General features: G+C 32.1%; 1 protein-coding gene across 3 annotated transcripts in view; it reads right to left on the minus strand.

The window, feature by feature from the left end:
• The window catches only part of Col19a1 (collagen type XIX alpha 1 chain), a 315,752-nt gene that overhangs the window by 186,571 nt on the left and 108,134 nt on the right, over positions 1-21,047 (minus strand). For all 3 annotated transcript variants that reach the window (XM_078019810.1, XM_078019809.1, XM_078019808.1), the window contains one exon: positions 981-1,034. In XM_078019810.1, coding sequence (XP_077875936.1) covers positions 981-1,034 — 54 coding nt within the window. The remainder of the gene's footprint in view (positions 1-980; positions 1,035-21,047) is intronic.

Genomic DNA, 21,047 nt, shown 5'->3' on the forward strand with positions numbered 1-21,047 from the left:
GAGGGTGATAGGATGGGAAATTAGATCCTCAGGCCAGTGTTGGTTACAAGGGTTAACTTCTAGGGACATTCTTCTGCAGGAGCTTCCCTCAGGGAGCCCTCTTAATCCACCACTAGCCCCAAGGATTGGTCTTCAGCTTTGCTTCTCATTGTAATGATCTTCTGCATAGAAGATGCACAGGGCATTAGGTAACCAGATACAGTCCTAAGTATTGCTTCCTTAGCTCATTCATAGAGCAGGCAGGGTGGTCTTTCAGGTCCTTATGTAAGTGAGATAAGGAAATCAAAATTTAAAAAATAATTCTTATTTTGGATACTCCCCCCAGTAAAGTTAGGATGTCTATAACAAATGGAGAGTTTGATGACTTTAAATGAGATTATATTTCAGAAGAAAGCCCAGATTTAGGCTATTATTCAAATTTCCTCCTAAAAACTAGGATGACATTCTGAAGGGGAGGAGGTGATGACTGTCTTGAGGTAGAGGGAAGGAGATGACTGGGAAGCAGGGATGTCACTGGCTGTAGTATTCCAAGGTTAGGAACTGGTGGTCAGGGAGCGGTTCAGATACAGAGGTCTCCCTACACTTCTCGCTAATGGGGATTTGGAGAGAGAAGTCAGGGTGACGGTACAAGCCCCTACAGAATATATATAAGAAGAAAGGAAATAGAGAAAGGAAGACTTAAAAAAATAAACCTGAAAGAGCAAATACAAAAGAACTGCTAAAGGTAAGCACAAATATAAAATATATAAAAGCCAAATAATTAAAAATAAAAACTGTACTGCTAATATGCTATGAAAACAAAACAAAACAAAAACTACAAACACTGCCCCCTCTCCCAAATCCAAAAAGCTGCCTTGTTTCTTAATTTTGCTCCACTGTGGCTAGTTCTGCCAAGGGCAGTCAAATCTTAATGGCACTAGATAGACTATTTCAGTGGCAAAATGTAAACAGAAGATTAGAAAAAAGACGGTTAGGCTTACATCTTGTCCATTAAGGCCAGCCAGTCCTGGGTCTCCTTTTGCTCCTTGTTCACCCTAGAAAGAAACAATTTATACAGTGAAAATGTTACATCCTTTGCTAAGAAAAAACTGGAGAGTTACATTATTTGGATATTTATAACCAACGAGTAGTTTGTTAATCCCTTAAAAGAAACATTTATTCAATAACAATCTAGGTTCTAAAACCAAAAAGAAGTTTAAAGGTTCAAAGAAAAGCTGAAAAAAAAATGATGAAAGAGTGGAACTAGAACAAGATTTATTTATGTTCCTCTATAAGGGACAGAACTTTTTGGAGGGTAATTTGGCAGTATGTATCAAGAATTTTTAAGCACTTCTGAGTGAAGTGCTTTCACTTTTAAGAATGAATCCAAAAGAAGAATCAGAGGTGAAAAGTTTAAGGCACTAATACATAGGGCACCATCATATTTATTAGGAAAAAAAGAAAAGTATCCTAAATGTCCAATAAAGAGAACTGATTAAATGAATTATGGTATATATATATATATATATATATATATATATATATATATATATATATACACATACACACACACACACACACACATACAAGAGACAGACCATAATACAGCCATTAAAATCATGCTTAGAAATTTTATAAGAAAATTCTTGTGGTATAAAAAGTAAAATTTAATTAATCAATAGAAAAATTTAGTGAATAAATGTTAACCATACCTATTTTTATTATTTTAAAGTTATAAATATTCAAAATGGCTACTAATGCCATTGTGGATGATACATGCCTTTATTGATTTTTATGTTTTAACTTGGTTTCTGTCTGAAAGGTGTACACATTTATTGGCACACTCTGCATATCTGGAGAACATTTAAAGTTCTTAGAAAATACCTGTCTGCCTATCCATATATCTATTCACCAGTATATCTGTCTATCTATAGATCTTAAAAATAATATTGAGAAAATACAAGCCTAAAAATAAAAGTAGTTTAATATCTTAAAATTTCTTTTTAGCTATAAACATATATTATCTGCACAGTCAGTAAATATTTAAAAATAAAATATTATATATATAAAGGAGTCAACTAAGTCTATTATACTGTGTATGGGTGTGCATGAATATACATGCTTTATGCTGCTAAGGTAATTTTTATTCTCTCTTTTATACTTTCTGTTTTTCTTTTGCATTGAACATTATTATTGCTACTTGCAAAATGTTATCAAAAAGCAAGTAGCCCATTTTAAGAAAGAAGGCTTCAGATACCGAAACACTCTACAGAAATATGTGTGCATAGTCCCAATCACCTAAGAACATGTATAATTATTATAATATTGACAATACAAGAAAAGAAGTAAAAATAACTTGATCAACAGAATATAAGAATATATATGCCTAAACACATATATGACAAAATTATACAAATCATGTTCATTGAAATAGTTACAATGAAGCTAATAAGTTAGATTTGAAAACACAGGACCCAGGAGTTACTTTAGAGTTGTACCACCAGCAATGTGTAGCTATTTAAATTGATTAAATAAAAAAGTTAAAACTCAGTTCCTCAACTCTCCTAGCCATATTTCAGGAGACACGACAGTGCTGACCCCATTGAACTGTGCAGATTAGGACATTTCCATCTTCACAGAAAATTCCACTGAATAGTCGTGATGAAGAGGGTATCATTTAGGACCAAAAGCTGTTGGTAGAGATCAGTGGAAAAGTGTTTGTTTGCCTAGCATGCATGAGGCCTTGGGTTCAACACCCAGGGTTCAACACCTCAAAAATGAAACAAAACAGAACTCAGAAGCAACATAACAACTAGGAAGCTCATAAGTGCACTAAATAATATATTTATATAGTTAGCAGCTGAGAAATAATACAGTGTATAAATGTTTTCATAAAAGATATTGAACACAAGTTAACAAAATGAAGTTTTTGATATATGAAGACAACAGTAATTCTATGGACAGCATTATTAACTTTAGAATATAATTAAAAATGAAGACACTCTTTATTTATGAATACTGATTCTGGGTTCAGGGGACTAGCTTAGTGGTAGAGCATGTGTTTAACAAGCATGAAGCCCTGGGTTCAATCACCAGCACACACCCCACACAAATAATGGTCCCTATAGAATGAAAAAATTAACTTTCTCTATATTAAAGGGCTATGTATCTATAAGGAAATATGAAATCTTGAATGTGGTCAATTTTTTAAAGTTAAATAATAACATATTGAATAGAGTTGATAGTCGGATGGGCTTTATGCTATATGGCAAGAGGGTAAGAGGTATGGCAGAAGGCTAAAGAAGAAAAACTCTGCTTCAAGTTGGTGACTAGAAAAAACCTACAATGGATCTTTTAAAGTGTAAGTTTTAATGTAAAAAGCAAACAGGTCACTGAAAGCGTGTAGGGTTAACTGAAAACAAGTTATTTACTCCATTATTATCATATTCATCAAACACATTTATAGTGTTCACTATGTTCCAGGCACTGCTACACGCATCTTGAAATTCTATGACAACTCAGGATAAACACAGGATTACTATTTTCATTTTACAGATCAGGAAACAAAAGACAGAGACATTAAGCAATGTTTTCAAGATCCCCAATTCAACTCACTCAGTATACAACCTGGGCTCTAAAACCATTAAGCTCACTTGATTTTAAAACAGATCAGGGATAACCTGGATTTCTTCAAAGCAAGAGACAAAGTCTTTCAAAATGCCCTTCAGTATAAGGAACAGAAATATAGTTGGGTAATATTATTTCTGAGTGTGAAACTGGCAGAGGAATGTTACATACTAAACATTTTGGTATCTATCAAACAGTCACTGATATCTAATGTTTCTTGAATATATACATAACAGATTCATGATATAAAATATTGCAAAGGCTAAAAGAATACACTATAATAAAAATGAAATAAAATAAATGTACAATCTTGCATTTAAGTTAATTCTACAAGGAGTAAAGAGCTGAATTAAAAACTTTAAAAAACTAGAAGAAAATATAAGTGAACATAGCTCAGAGCTAGGAGTAGATAATAAATCTCTGAGCATGGAACAACAACAAACAATTCAAAAGAGAGACTATTCACATGTACCCAAGGCAAAAATAAACTAAAAGGAAAATGATAAATTGGGAAAATCATATGGTAGATTAATAATTAATATTATTAATATGCAATTGGGTTTTTATCATTTAGAAGAAAAATAATAACATTTCAGTTAGTTGTTAAGTAAATGATATATTAAGCAATTAACCACAAGATGGTCAAAAGAAATGCTGGATGACAATATTAACTACAGTAATTAATCAGGTTTTATATTAAGATAGATGATCTGCAAGGCTTCTCTATTTTAAATTCTATCACTCTTTGTGTTAAAAATAAATAAACAAAAGCAAAGTTTTAGACATTCTATGTCCAGACAGACAAGAAAAAAAATCCAAGTGTTGCATATTTAATAAATTCCACACAAAAGAAAGTTGATAATAGTAACCAGCTGTTCCTTTCTTTCCACTGAAGAGAAAATGAGTAAAAACAAAACTGCAGCATTAAAGATTTAAACTAGAATTAAAGAAAACTCACTTGACATGAGAGGATGTTTCGAAGTAGGATGCATTTAGATTGTTCCTGAATATTTGGATAAGTTCCAGAGGGGGAAATTTCAAAAATAAAACTGATAGAACATCTGTGGATATTTCTTTGGGAATCTGTCATTCTAGTCTGAAGGAAGCTTACATGCAATCTTAACCAAAGGACAGAGAATACATGGGAATTAGTTTATATTTAAGATATTCCAATTACCTGTTTATTCATGAAGATAACTTTAAAACTTTACCACAATTTAATGACCTTCCAAACGTAATTGCCATGACTTGGCATACAAAATGCTATAGTCAGGCAAGTAGTACAAGTCTTTTACAGAGTTTGACTTAATCCCTTTTTATAATTAGTATAGGCAGTGATTAACATTTGTAATATGTATTTCAGTAGATAATAGTATTTATTCTATATGCCTTACTGTATACCAGGCTGTGTGCTAAGCACCTTACATAGTAGGGATTCCTTTTAATTCTAGCAGCAACCACACAAGGTGTGTATTTTCATCCTCATTTGCTGATGATAAACTAATGAATCTGAGGATATAAGTAACTTTCATGGTCAAAAAACTCCCCTATCATCTCCATTTATTTGTTCAATTGGTTTAATTTCACCTTGAACCACATGCTCTGGGCCTACTTAGGTTTTCAGCTGAAGCTGTGGTGGACAGTTCCTATGCAGTCTTGGATACTGTTGAATTTCACTTCAAGCTCAGCTTTCCCCACTTTCTTTGGTTTTCTGCCTCTAGTAGTTTTTCCTGAAGTCAATAAATTTATTTAGCCATGGGAAGGCAGCCTAAAAGGATGGGAGGAGTTAATTAATGTTCCTAAGAGAAATTCTCCAGGAAAGAGTGACAAGTTAGTGGATTGAGGTGTCAGCTTCCTGGCTTACAGAGGAAGGACTCCAAGGAGATTTCCACAGGGTTCTAAGAGGTCTCCAGTAGAATTCAGTCCCAGTTGCCTACAATAATAAGTGGCTCAAAAATGCACCTTTTAGTTAGTGTCTCCTTATTTCCTAATATATTCTCCCCATTCCTCCCTCCTGTATCCCAAGACCCCTCCCAAATGACCTGTCCTCAAGTGATTATTTTGGATTTTGTTTCAAGAGAATCCAAGGGAAGACTATCTGTATGGGCCCTTGTGCCAATTTGTGCAGTTCTATGATCTGGTTCTTCAGTTATCCTCTTACTCTAAACACTCTCACCACCTTTCTGAAAGAATCAACCCCAACAAATTCAAATGTCAAAGTTATTTTTTGTTCCTAGGTCTTTAACTATTCCTAGAGAAAATTATATTTGTATTTTTGCAAATTTATGATCACCAACCTCATCTTACATCCTTAAACTATACTGTTTTCCTCAAATTCTTGGTATTATGACTTCTGTTCTTGCTCTCAGATAACTTTGCTTCCTATTGGGAAAACACAAGCTATCATGAATGCCTTCTACCAATGCAATGAAATCTACAAATTCACTTATATGATACCATCCTTTCTTCTGTTCTTATACATGAAAGAATTGTTCCATATTGTTTAATCCTAATCCCTCACTCTGTGCTTCCAATTCTGACCTTTTCTGTCTTCTCATGGAACTGATGTATTGGAGTATGCTTCTCTTCTGAATCTTCAACCTGTTTTCCTCTTTACAACCACAATGTGCTATTGAATCTTCTGTTTAAGTTCTTGCACTTTCATTTCCTGCTTCATCTGTTCCTTTCTTTTTCAGATAAACTTCCTGAACCAGGCTTGCGTTACTTCTTGTCTGCAGCCCATTGCTGCCCCAACACTGCAGCCCACTGGAACTGACTTGTCCCTCCTGCTCCTCAAAAATGGCTCATTCCTAGGTCATTCTCAGGTGATCACATCAGATACTTTTCAGACTTTTTCTTTCTTGACGTATCAGTAGCATTTGATATTCCTTAAACTACCCTGCCTCCAAGAAATACTCACTGGCTGAGACACCAAAACCTTTGGGTTTTTTTTTTTCTACTTCTACAGCCACATTTTCTCATTTTTGTGTTTGCTGGATTTTTTAAGAATTGCTGTTTCACAGAGATCTGCCTTACATTCTTTTTCTCCCCATTTCTCTTATATTCTTATATTTTCTCTTCCAAAAGACTTTGCCTAGGTTTGTTTTCTCTACTTTACAGTGAAAGTGATCATCATATATACTAATGATCCTTGAATATCTAATTCTAGTAGAGGTATCTCTTGAAATTTTTAACAGTTTTATTAAGACATGATTACATACCATAAGATTGACACATTTTATATGTACACTTCAACAAGTTTTAGTAAGTTTATATCATTTTACAACCATCCATCACCATGATACAGGATTAAAATGTTTTAATTATCCCTCATATTTCAGCCACCTAAGACCACTGATACACTCTTTGTCTCTATATTTTTAATCTTTTTCCTAGAAATTCCATAGAAATAGAATCATACAATCATGTAGATCTATTGGTCTGGCTTCTTTGATTCAAAATAGTGCTCTTGAGGTTTGCCCACACAGCTGCATGGAGGAGTAGTTTATTTCTTTTTAGTTTGGAGGACTAATATGTGTATGGGTATATGATTTTTTTTGTCTATTAAATTACTGGTTTTCTATTTTTAGATATTCTAAATAATGGTGCTATGAACAATGACATTTACATTTTTCCTTGGACATAGGTATTTATAATGCTAAGCCATATGGTAAATATTTAACTTTTCAAGAAACTTCAAACCAATTTCCAAAGTGTCACTTGACATTCTCATCAGCAATATATAAAATTTTTTATTTCTACATATCCTCACCAATAGTAGTTATTGTTGCTTATAATCATTTTAGTGGGTACATAGTAATATTCCATTGTAGTATTAATTTCTTTAATCATTTCCTTAATATTAATGATCTTTCCTTATACTTACTAATCTTTCATATTTTCTTTGATAAAGTATGATAAAATGCCTATTCAGATTTTTTGAATTCATTTTAATTAGTTTGCCATCTTTTTGAGTTGTAAAAGTTTTTTAATGTATTCTTTACACAAGTTATCATCAGATATATGATTTGCAAATATTTGCTCCCAGAATATGGCTTGATTTATTTTGTTTGTGATAGTATTTTTAAATTAAAAAATTACAGTTTTATTGAGGTATAACTAAAATGCAATAAACTTTACATATATAATGCATATAATTTGAAAGTTTTAAAGTAAGTATACACTCATAAAACCATCACATTTAAACTAGCAAATATCCCCATGTTTGTTTATTTTACATTTCTCCAATGATTACTATATTAAGCAAGTTTTCAAGTTTATTTGTAATTCATGTATCTTTTGGGGTGAAGTGTCTGTTTAAATCTGTTTTACTCATTTTAAAAATAATTTGTTTAAAGATATTTGTACATTCTGGATAGAAGTCCTTTATTACATATGTTATTTTCAAACATTTCCTTTTGTGTGGTTTGTCTTTTTATTCTTAGTGAATTTAAAAAAGAGCTATTTTGAGAAACTAATAATTTATAATTTTTCTTTCATTGATTGCTTTTTCAATGTCGTAACTAAGAAATTTTGCCTAATCCAAATTCACAAAGAATTTATTCTGTGTTTTTTCTAGAAGTTTTTTTTTTTACATTTATTTCCACTATCCATTTCAATTGAAAATCAGTTGTCTATATAAATGTGAGTTTTTAAAAATTCTTTTCCATTGGTCTATTTGTCTATATTAAATTATTTGTCTATATATTAAATTCACACTTTCTTGATTACTTTATCTTTACAATAAATGATGAAATCAGGTTCTCAAGGTTTTTTAAAGCCATTTTGGATAGACCAGGCTATTTGCAAGTCCATATCACCTTAGATAAATTTGTTGACACAGAGCAAAATGTTTCAGCAAAGGAGAACAGAGATCCAACATATAAAATATCTGGGATAGTATGAAAGCAGTTCTAATGAAAATTTATAGCATTATGTGATTACATTAAAAAATAGAGGGATTGCAAATAAATAAGCTTATGCTCCACCTCAAGACATTAAGAAAAAAACTAATTCCAAAATCAGAGGAAGGCAGGAAATAGTAAAGATCAGATGTGAAATTAATTAATACAAATATTTCTCAAATTAGTCCATGAAATTGAAAGGGAGGGAACATTCCCTAATGCATTCTATAAAGCCAGAATAACCCTGATACCCAAACCAGACAAAGACATCAAGGAAACCAAAGACCAATATTTCTAATGAACATAGATACAAAAAATTCTTAATAAAATATTAACAAACTATATTTGAAAACATAACAAGAAGATAATACACCATGCTTAAGTGGGTTTCATCCTAGGGATGCAATATTGGTTCAACATACACAAATTAATAAGTGTAATTCATCGCTTAAATAGAGTTATGGACAAGAATCATATGATCATGTCAATAGATGCAGAAAAACTCTGATAAAACCTAGTACCCATTCATGTTAACACTGGAGAAACTATGAATAGAAGGAACTTGCTTCAACATTATAAAAGCTATGTATAGCAAACCTAAAGTCAATTTTATACTGAATGAAGAAAAACTGAAAGCTTTTCCTTTAAAATTAGGAATAAGACAGGGATGTCCACTTTTACCACTTCTATTTGATATAGTTGTTGAAACTCACTTAGTGAGTGCAATCAGGCTAGAAAAGGAAATTAAAGGGATATGAATAGGCATAATTTTGCTGATGACACGATACTATATATAGAAGACCAAAAAAACCCAACCAAACAAACAATCAAAAAGACACAAAAAAAATCCCCACCAAACCAAACGAAAACAAAACAAAGCAAAACCTCCACCAGAAGATTTCTAGCACTGATAAATGAATTCAGCAAAGAATGAGAATACAAGATCAACCTTCATAAAACAATTTCCTATACATGCACAGTGATTTTTACTGAGAAAGAAATCAAGGAAAACTGTCTCGTTCACAACAGTCTCAAGAACAAACAACAACAAAATGACCAAAACAAAAATTGAGAGTTCATCTAACCAAGGAGGTTAAAGAGCTCTATTATGAAAATTATATAACACTGAAGAAAGAAATTGAAGAAGACTTGTATAAAATCATTGGAAATGCTTATCACATAAGCTGGTACAAATGTGATATTGTCAATGTACAATAATTTCTAATAAAAACATTCTAATTGAAAAAAAAAGAAAGGGAGGAAGGAAGAACACGAAAGGGGAGTACACGTGCAATGAATTTAACAAAACCATGCTATCTGCATATTTAAATACACCAGTGAATTCTTCTTTATGAATATGTAGAAAGCACCAATCAAAAATAAATAAATAAAGGAGTGGTCAGTAGAATAGAACAGGAATTGGAGTAAATAAAATTCTTTGCATGCATGATTTTATAAAAATGAACCTAACTACTATGTATAACTTTAATGCACTAATTTTAAAAAGTTTCTAATTTTCATTGGAATTTCATTAAATCTATAGATTAGTATATGAAGAATTGTCATCTTAACAATACTGGGTCTGGGTCTTCCAATCCATGAAAACATCTCTTCATTTAGTTCTTCTTGAGTTGCTATTAGCAATGATTTTTTTAGTTTTCAGGGTATACATTAACCAATTCTTTGCTATTTTATTTATGCTTAAGTATTCTATTCTTTTTAATGCTATTATAAATAAAATTGTTTCCTTAATTTCATTTGATTGAATATTGTTAGGATTTGGAGATAATATTGAAATCTGAACATTGATCTGGATTAGTGCAACCTTGCCAAACTTGATTAGTTATGTTGGATATTTTTTTTTTAGTTTTCCTTTAAGTATTAGACATATAAAGGTGTGCCAAGTAAGAACAACTCTGGATTTTCTTATTCTATCCCAAATTGTAGCTTTTACTTTCTTTCTTACAGTATTACACTGGCTAGACCCTTCAATCCAATACTGAATATAAGATGAGTGGACATTCTTACATTGATTCTAACTTAGGTTAAATAATTGATTTATTACTAAGTAAATGATACTAGAAGCTTTTTAAATTTTCACAGATACCCTTTATCATAGAGAGGAATTATTCTTCTTAGTTTGATGAATGGGTATTTAATTTTGAAAATTTTTTTGTCATCTACTGGGATAATCATATAGTTTTGTATTTTATTTTATTAATGTCAGGTTTTAACTACTTTTCAAATGTAAAAACAATCTTTCATACATGTTTTATATATTGTTGAATCAATTTAACATTTTGTTAAGTTGAATTTGTGCAGATGTTTATGTTTGTAAAAGTCCTATATGTTATTGTGTGTTTTTGTTTGATCTGGTTTATCATATTAATACTAGACTCATAAAATGCAGTGGTTAAATTCATACTTTTCAATTTTTGGAAAGATTTTGCATAGATTTGATCTAATTTTAATGGGAATTGTAGCCATTTGAAAGGATTAATCCATCTGAACCTAGGCTTTTCTTTATACCAAGATTTTTAAACTATTATACAATGTATATGATTAGAATAGGTGTGCACAGATTTTCTATTTGTTCTTGGGTCAGTTTTAGTAGTTTCTTACTTTCTAAGAATTTACAAATTTCATTTATATAACTTATTATTACAAATTGTGAATAATACTCCCCTTTAACCCTTTAGTTTCTGTAGGATCTGTAGTTGTATCCCCTTCTTCATTGCAGTTACTGGTAATTATTATCATCTATTCCTTTCTTGATCAGTTTAGCTAAAGGTTTATCAATTTTTTGAAAATTTGCAAAGGATCAGCTTCTGATCTTATTGTTTTCTTATACTATTCTTCTTTTTTAAAAAAAATATTTCCTTTATTTTCATTCTGATTTTGTTACTCCTGCCTTCTACTTACTTGGGGATTGACATGTGCCTGCCCCCATTCTTGAGGTAGATGTTTAGATTCTTAGCATTACATTTTTATTTCTTTCTAATATGAGCATATAATCTTATAAATTTAAATATGTTTTTATTTCCATTCAGTTCAAAATGTTTTTAAATTTTCCTTCTGATTCTTTAATTGACTTATGGATTATTAAGAAACATATTGTTTCCAAACATTTGAGGATTTGACAAATATTTTCCCGGTATTATTTTTAAATTTAATTCTATTGTGATTAGAAAATATATTTTATGTTTGGCATTCCTAAAATTTATTAAGATCAATTTAATAATAAATAATACAATCTAGCTTGATAAATTATAATTTTTTCTGGTGGAATATTGAATTTTTCAAATATAATTAATAGTCTCTATTTATCTAAAATTGCCTATTCCCTTTCACTGCTATTAGCTTATGCTTCATGTATTATGAGATTACATTAGACAAACGCACACTTATTGTTACATCTTCCTTATATATTGTTCCTTTTATCATTATAAAATAGCTTTTTTTGCCTCTAATATTACTTATCACAGAGTCTACTTTGTTATTATTATAGCCATTCCACACACCTTATGATTTCTATGTACATAGTATATCTTTGGATGTGTTTTAAGCTCAATCTATATGCATCCTGAATCTAATCTATATCTCCTATAGGTGGTATATAATTGGAGCTTGCTTTTTAAAATTCAGTCTGAGAATCATACACACACACGCACAAACACAAACACACACTACTAACCTGCATATACAGAGATTGGTTAAGCAAAGGAAGTTATAAAACAGAGCTTTCCTTTACCAAAGTTTCTTTTCTAATTTAAGGATACCTGAGGCTTACTTAACTTTTTAACATAATTTACAGTAGATAGCTAATTTAGTGCTTTATTATTGATGATAATAAAGAGGTCTCTGATATGTCTCTGGCAGCCAAACATAAACTAAGAAAAATGGTAAGTTTTCCAAAGTTGCCAAGTCAAAGTATGGACTCTATTTGTGATTCTGGGAACTGACACCCAGGGCTTGAAAACAGGAGACCTGATTCTAATCTCATGTCTGCTTGTAACTGTCTGAATTTACATAAATTGTTTCCACTATAAATCTTGGGATTTTTAACTGATAAAAGCAAATAGCTCCTGAGTGATGCTGAGGTAAAAAATAAATATATATGAAAATGGATGTATTATGAATTATATTCAACTAGATTCTTTTAAAATAATTACCCTATAGGGATGAATCAAAATTTGAGACCAATTTGTGTTTAGAGATCCCTGCTTTTGAATAACTGACCTCAGAGATACTTTGTCTTGATAAAAACTTGTTACTTTACTATTTGCAATTCTTTTAACTGAATGGATTTGTGCCAATATTACTCACCTAATTGCATTTCTGACATAAATCTAATTTAAGTCCTTTCTCCAAGGGGATAAAACTTAATCTAACAAAATAACTTCTGTAAAATCAGCTTATATAAATTTTATTTAGTAACTACAAATACAGCTATCTTAATAATTATAGACTGCATTGCAAATATTTCTTTGCTCATACTTTGTATTTGAAAGAAATCTTCTTTCGAGAGACACTTCACTGATGTACTACAAAATATTTTTAAGTTCTAATTATAATAGTCCATTACCTCAAATAATTTTAAACATAAAAATGCCAATATAATTTAAAATGTTAGATGGTCATTAGAGTTCCAAATAGAAACAAACAGTTTTACTTTGATTTGCTAACTTGCCCATGGTATAGTTCTGGATAAAGAAACACACAGATTTACTTAAACACAAGCCTTCTAATGTCAAATCTTCCTAGTCTTGGCTACCCAATTAACTTGGCTAATTGCTGTGATAGGGAGGCTACCCAGCTGACATTTGTGTGGATAGTTTTGAAAGTTAGAAAGTTAGACTCTGAAGAAATCTACTATTAGAAAATGATCATTCACATTTGCTAATGTAGTCTCCGAATTTTTAGGCTTCTTAACTTTTTGTACAAGAACTAAAGAAACAGTAATAGAACTGCAATTATAACTTCTTTGGACACTAAAAATGGCAGTAAGCTAACACGTTAATAGAAATGGTCCCAATGTGACATGTTGGCAAGGTGGTATGCCATAGCCCATCCCTCCTACATGGCTTAAAATTATGGTTACTACATTAGGACTGGTAAATAATAAGAGTCAAATTATTTTCAGACTCAGAGAGAGAAGAGGGAGAGGGAGAGAGAAACATTTGATTTTAAGGAGGGAGGCAATGGATTCCTAGGGTGTGAAGTATAACAAGAAGGTGCTTCTTTTGGGAAGCCTAAGGTAATCCCTGAGGCAGTGGGTAGGTTGTGGTTATAGCAGGAAATCAAATGCACTAATGTAGGGTCATTCCTCAAATCATTTGGCTGGCCCCTCTTCTCAGAGGCACCTAGGCAGAGGAACTCAGTAGCTTTCCTACAAATGTCTCTTGAAAGAAATATTACTAGGAAAAATTTTGAGTAAAATGATGCCATTTAAAATAACAACCTTTCAGGCTTATTTGGAACTGATGCCACATCTAGAATGAATTTTCAAAACTGCCAAATCATCTTTGTACTAGTATGACAATTCCCAAATTAGAGCAATGTCTGCAATAATATTTTAGGCCTGTTCCAAAATTCTCCATTTTATTTCATTTTGCTGATGAGGAAAGGAGATGAAATTGTATATTCATCTGGGAGAGAAAATTTGGTCTATCACAGCTGTTGCCTGGGAATCCAGTGAGAGTGACAGATCCAAAAGGAAATTCTCCAGGATCATCACAGGCAAACCTCAACTAGGTCTGGTGACTCATCATTCCCACTGTTGTTTCTAACTTGCTCCTTGTTTGACCAAGAGAAATGGATTAGAGAGTTTTTCTTAGAATGTTTGGCCAGTAATTTACAGATGTTAATAGCAAAGAATTTTACATTAGTAAAATCACCTTTTTTTCTGAGCTGCAATTTCCTTATTTATTTCCCTTTTTTATTGGTGCATTATAATTATACACAACAGTGGGTTTTTTAATAATATATTCATACATGCATACAATTGAACATATATAATTTGATCAATTTCATTCCCCTGTACCTCTCCTTTTCCTCCCCTCCCTTCCCCTGATTCCGTTCTTCTATTCTCCTGGTAACCCCTCTATTTTTTTAAAATTTGTTCTAATTAGTTATACATAACAGTAAAATGCATTTTGATAATTTCCTTACTTATATATGTGTTCTTATTCATAAACTCAACTGCTTCCTGTGAAAGGTGTTTTTTAATCAAAATTGAAAAACGTAGTAATATAAGCTTACGAAATTGTTAAATGTGTTATAGATATATAGAAGAAGATTCCTATTCTTAGATAATACAATACTCAGGTATTTAGGAGTAAAGGGCCATGATTTAAATATCTTATTCTCAAATCATATAGAAAAACATCCATGCTTTTTATGTACTAAGTATTTCTGTGCAATTTTGGTTTTTACAACTTTTTGCAAACTTTTAAGCTACCTCTAAATATAAAGTTGAAAAAATTATGTGGTGGGTATTTTTACTATAAAATTTGTGGCTTAATTCTACCCTTGAACTTTATGTGAAGAAACTTATTCATTTATATATTCAAGACTAGAAGATATCTTAAAGTGTCTTAATTCACAAGCCTCATAATAACCAATTAAATAACCCATTAAATTCTTGATAGGTTTATATAATTATAAGTCTGCTTAAAAAGAACAGTTCTAGGTAATCAAACAAATTGATAGCATGACAATTTTATTTAAGGCTTTATAATAAGTGTTGGGGGGATAAAGACTCAGTGTTGCTGTTTGGGGAAGACCAGTGTTTGATAATTATGAAGGGAGCCCAAACATTGAGAGACAGGAGTTTATGGATAAAGTAAGTACTAAAGGCAGTCATGTTCAAGGAGCTTAAATTTTGCAGGCAAAAGCTAAGTTAGGTTTAGAAGTATGGTTAGGAATGAAATAATATGTAGGAGCCTGTAACAGATCATCCTACATGACCAGAGTGGAAGCTGTCAAAGAGGTGTGGTTCATAGTGAAAGGACTCAAAGGCTAACTAGATTAGGTTCTTTCTTACTGACCAGAATGGAATAACTTGAGGATCAATAAAGCCATTAAATTAAAACAGGTCATAATACTAAAAACAATCAAAAAATGAAATATAATTAGTCATTATTTGGAGATGCTAGACAGCCACCTCATTACTTTGAAAAATGATATATAAATGGGAAGAAGCAAGTTTTACCAAGATCTGTCTTTGTGATCCATGCCACTAGGTAATAAAGAGAATAAATGAAGAATTTCTTCCTTATAGAAATATTCCAGCTAATGAATGTAGAGAGAATGATAAACTTGCCATTTTGGTACACTAAAACGAATTAATGGGTTTTGATATTGATGATCAATGGCTGTTACCATCGCCAGGAGAGAAATTTCCAGACATTCTGTGGATCTTAGCAAAAGAACCACAGAACTTATGAAGTAGTCTTGCTAAAAACATCACACATAAATCTGATCTAATGACCCTTTAAAGGAAACACAGAGGAAGGAAGGATATATTAAATTATATCACGGAGATGCACTCAGCAAATCTACACTGTGTAAAATTCTTCAGGACAAATGATCCTACTCTTTAATAAACAATATTATAGAAACAGGAAACCAAATGATAGAGAGAAAGGGGAAACAACAAATTGGTAGACGCTGAAAAGCTCAGCAACCAAGCAGAATATGTGGAGCTCACCTGGATCCTGACATGCAAACTATTAAAAAATTATGATTTTATGATAGTATTGAAAATCTGAACACCAAATGACTACTGATATTAAGAAATCAGTCTTGAAAATTTTAAATGTGTTAACAGTATAGTGGTTATGTAAGGAAAAGTTCTTACAGAGACACATACTGAATGTTTGTAGTTAGTCTAGTTAGATGTCTGTGATTGCTTCTAAATAATATGACATGGGGACTAGCTGAAACAAGGCTGGCTGTGAACTGACACTACCTTGTATGTTCATGCAGATTTGTCATCCTTTCCTACATAGTTTTGTGTTTTTTTCAAGTTGTGCACAAATAGCAACTTCTTTATTATTCCAGAGTACAAGTTATTTTATATAGAGATAAACTATCTCACATGCTTACAAATTTAGAGAGATGTCATTTATTTACACCAATTGTTAAACTTTTTATGCTTTTAAAAATGCATTTTTATAATTATAGCATATTGTTAAACTTTTTGATACCTATGTAAGAATTTGCTTAATAGGGTAAAGACTTAGAAATGTAGACAAAAATTGTTCATTCACAATTATGTCTTGCATTTATAGTAAGATATTATATGCATGAGACAGGGTTCTAAAGACTTTAACTCATTTACTTCATCACAACACTGTGGGCACTGTGGAGTTAAGTATTACTATATTATCCATTATACAGGGGAGGAAACTAAAGTACAGAAAGGTAAAGTATAGAAACACAATTAATAAGAAGCACATCAGGGTCTGACCTCAGGCAGTCCTGGTCTAGGGACTGGCTCTTAATCTTTAGCCTGTGTCTTATTCTGTAGATAATTATTAGGTAAATTCCCATGTTTTAAGCAAAATCTAGATACAAAGAAATGGGAAAGTTTTTTCCAGAACAAGAGGAAAAGTTGAAAGTAAGAAGAACTCTTGCAAGGCCCAGTCAAGTTACTGGGTGTGGGTAAAGCATGGCATTTGAACAATGGAAATTCTAGGAAAATAAGTTGGAAGGGAAAACAAGATTAAGTTGTGGAAAAACAAGAAGTTAGGGGTGTCTGGACATCTTCTTGTAGCACTGGAGAGGCACTGACTTCTTAAGCAGAATCCTGACATTGTACATTTCAGAAATTGATGAAGCTAGTCCTGTAGGAATAATTATTGGGAGATTGTAATTATTGGGTAATAATAATTATTACATACTTCTAATCTTTTCCCATGGGAAAAGATTAAAGGTAATTAATCCACAATCCAGGCAAAGAAAGGCTGGAAATTAGGATAATGGCCTGGTAATAAAAAAGAGGGAGTTATGAGAGATGAGATATGATAGACAGGAAAGAAACAAGAATTAACAAAATGACATGTTTCAGGCCTGTGGAGAGCCTAGGAGGATGGTCAGGTTATCCTCCCAAATGGAAAAGAATAAATGTTAGACAAGAAGCAGATGTATGAGAAAAGAAGAAGAGCTTTGTTTTGGATATATAGAACTGAACTGCAGGAATAAACAGGGAATCCAGAAGGACATGTCTGATAGGTAGCTGTGCAGAGTAGACCAAACTCCAGGAAAGAGCTCAGATTTAGGATAATGATTGAGGAAGCTTCCTCCTGAAACCTGAGAATGAACTGGTAAGACAAGTTAAGATTACTGAGTTTTGAATCTTGAACAGTACTGAGTCTTTCCTTATTTGGATGTTGTTTCCTATTTCTTTTTCATTCCTTCAGGGCATCTAGCACAGTCACGGTAAGCTCTCTTACTGGATTTATGGAAAGCTATAAGAAGCACTAAGTTGAATCAAAGTGTGAAATATGATATATCAAGAACTATGTAATGTTTTGAACAACCAACAATAAAAAAAAATTAAAAATAAAATAAAAATAAAAGGTCAAAAAAAAAGCACTAAGAGTTTTTGCATAAGCAATGTGTTGATCTCCCAAATGACCCTACTCTAGCATTTGTTTGTCTGTAGTGAGAATGGTTTGTTCTTTCTCATCTGGGAGCTAACTAATAAGGGCAGGCCAAATTTCAAAGGCAAAGTTAATTCACACATGAAATCCTACTCTAGACAGTCATCTTTGTCTTCTGGCCTATATTACTTGAAGAGAGGTGGTGTCACGATTTACTGCTTAAATTTTGGTTAAATCCAGCAATATGAGAAGTAGAGGCAAAAACAAGTAAGTTTTCCTTTCCTTTGACAGGCTGATGAACCACTGATAAAGCTGTATCAACTGGGAATAAACCCACAGGAATAGAAAAAATGTCTCACTTTTGCATATTTAATTTCTGATTGAATTTTTAAAAATAAAGATGCTTCTTGTAGCAGAACCAATAGGCATTTTTTAGTCTTTTCTGGAATTTGTTTGAGTCAGATCATTTAGTTGGCAGCTTTAAGTTTCCAAATAATTATCTTTTTACATACTCAGTTTATTCCTCCCATGTCAGAACTAGGTGCTCATACTTAACTTCAAACTTTCCACATTTTCTATTTACTGCAACCTTGGGCTGAGAAAACTCATTACTTGAATAGATTTTATAGGGTACTTTTATGGCATTAACAACTCTATTCCAGTAGGGGTTCTCTGGAGAAGGAAGAATGTCAGAGGGCTCCTGAGTAAGCACAGCTGGGAATTCTTACCAACAATCAAGAACCAACCACACAAGGCAGTTAAGCACAGCTGGGAGGCATTGTCAGATTCAAGGCTTAGAAGCCAGTGGACAGAAAAGCAGAGACACACATGGTGGCACTTATGTCTTTAACTTTAGGGAAAATGTCTGCAAGCACATAAGGGCCTCTGGTGAGTCTATACATTATAAACACTGTACTGTTTGTGAAACCAGTAAACAGGCAATCCTGTAAAGGATTTAAGCCTCTAGTGTGAGACTTATTTCAAATTTATTTTAATCATGAGAATTGATGATTCTGCATAGCAAAGGAAGAATTTTCCTCCAGTGTAGCCTTGTGTCTAGGCCACAGACACAATTTTCACTTAATCCAGGGGCTATTGTTTGCATTTCTAAAAAGACAGAAAACAGGAAAAACAAATTTAGAGACAGGATTATTAGTTAATATAATTTTGGTTTTTCTTATTTCATTTTAGAGGAAGTGCATAGAATGAAAGAACCTGACAGGGTTTTGAGTTCTTGTGTTTTACTTTGTAGTGGTATGTTAATAAGTCATCATCACTGAACATCCACAGGCTTTGAGCAGAGAGCTTTGGGGTGGTGTTTTTTTTTAAATTTTGAACCATCAAAATAGGTTTTAAATGTTACCCAAAATCTTAGAAGTGAAGAGAATTTCTAGTGGATAGTTGCATTCAAATCTGTACTTAATATATTTCCCAACTGATATTACAAAGTTAGAGCTCTGTAGATGAGAATTGGAGCCACAAAGCTGGGTGGCTTCCATTCTGAGTCCAAAGTGGGTAATGGAGACCAAGACCAATTTCAAAATAAGCATTCTTTGAAGAATGTTTAAGGAATTGTAGTATATACTTTACAATCCAAGTGTATAGGCAGGGAGCACATTCCTGATAGGACTTCACACACACACACACACACACACACACACACACACACACACACACACACATATATCTCCACTGCTCTCAAACTTTTCTTCTTGTGCAAGACCTCTGAGGGCATTTAGTACAATACAAACTTGTTTATGCTAGACTTCTGATCAAGTAGATCTAGAGTAGGGCTCAGAAACAGATATTTAAATACCCAGGAGATTTGGACCTAGGTGGTCTGTAAACCTTGTCATGGAAAACACTGTATATAATTTGCATTTGATACTTTTTATTAAAATACATCCACTAGCAATTAGCAATAGCCTCAGCTTAAACTAAAGTATGCATTTCCTCACATATCTGACACATAAAAGGAGGATTATTTTATACACTGTAACACTTAATTCATTAGAAGATTTACTGATTGCTATTATTTTTAATTGACACTTTTTATGTGTGTTATTTTAATCTAAAAACAATATAATTAACTAGAAGATTTATTTCCTTCCCCAATTAGTAGACTGTCTTACTGAAAATTTTTATTTTTCTATTTTTATTTTTTCATGACTAAGCAAGACAAACAGATTCAAGCTTTAACTAGAATGAACTTTCTAAGAAAAACATGATATGGAAAGAATATAGTTTTAATAAGGCCCTGAACTATGTTTTCTAAAGATCCTAATGGGCCTACTGAAGTTGTTGTAATCTATTAAATTCAATTTACATAGGTAGAAAGTTCTTAAATATGCACTTTATGGTAATATGCATTTTAAGATGTCCCCTGATAAATATTATACATACTACTAGACCATCATGGCTATTAACTCAGCAAAATTAATAATATGCATTTTTAAATGATCTCAACTCTCAAAGACTCCCAGGAGAGACTTTTGTGAGAAAAATTTTTGAAATAAGAGAAATTTCCATAATTTTGTGGGCAAAGAAATAAAAGCTTAAAGACGTTTTGAAAATGTTCAGTAATGATGAAATGAACTCGGATTCCAGGATCCTGAATATTTGCAGTTACATTCAGGTATTTTTGAAAAATCATATTTTAACATTCTTATTGCCATGTCTCTAGTTTCTGCTCTTAATATCCCTTTTTTTAATTGTTCTAAGTTACTCTCTAATAGTCCTAAATAAAATGTCCCTGAGTCTTCTCTCATTCTTTGCTGTCACCTTTTCTGACAGGGCTGTATTCACCATTGGACTGGGGACCTCTGGATGGTAAGAGAAGTAAAAGAAATTGAGTTGCTTCTATGTTTGGCATTATATTCCCTAGATTCATGTAGAGTTTCTACTTCTGAAAGTCAGAACCTGGCTACTC

Source organism: Ictidomys tridecemlineatus, chromosome 8 (assembly GCF_052094955.1).
Source record: "Ictidomys tridecemlineatus isolate mIctTri1 chromosome 8, mIctTri1.hap1, whole genome shotgun sequence".
Classification (NCBI taxonomy): Eukaryota; Metazoa; Chordata; class Mammalia; order Rodentia; family Sciuridae; genus Ictidomys; species Ictidomys tridecemlineatus.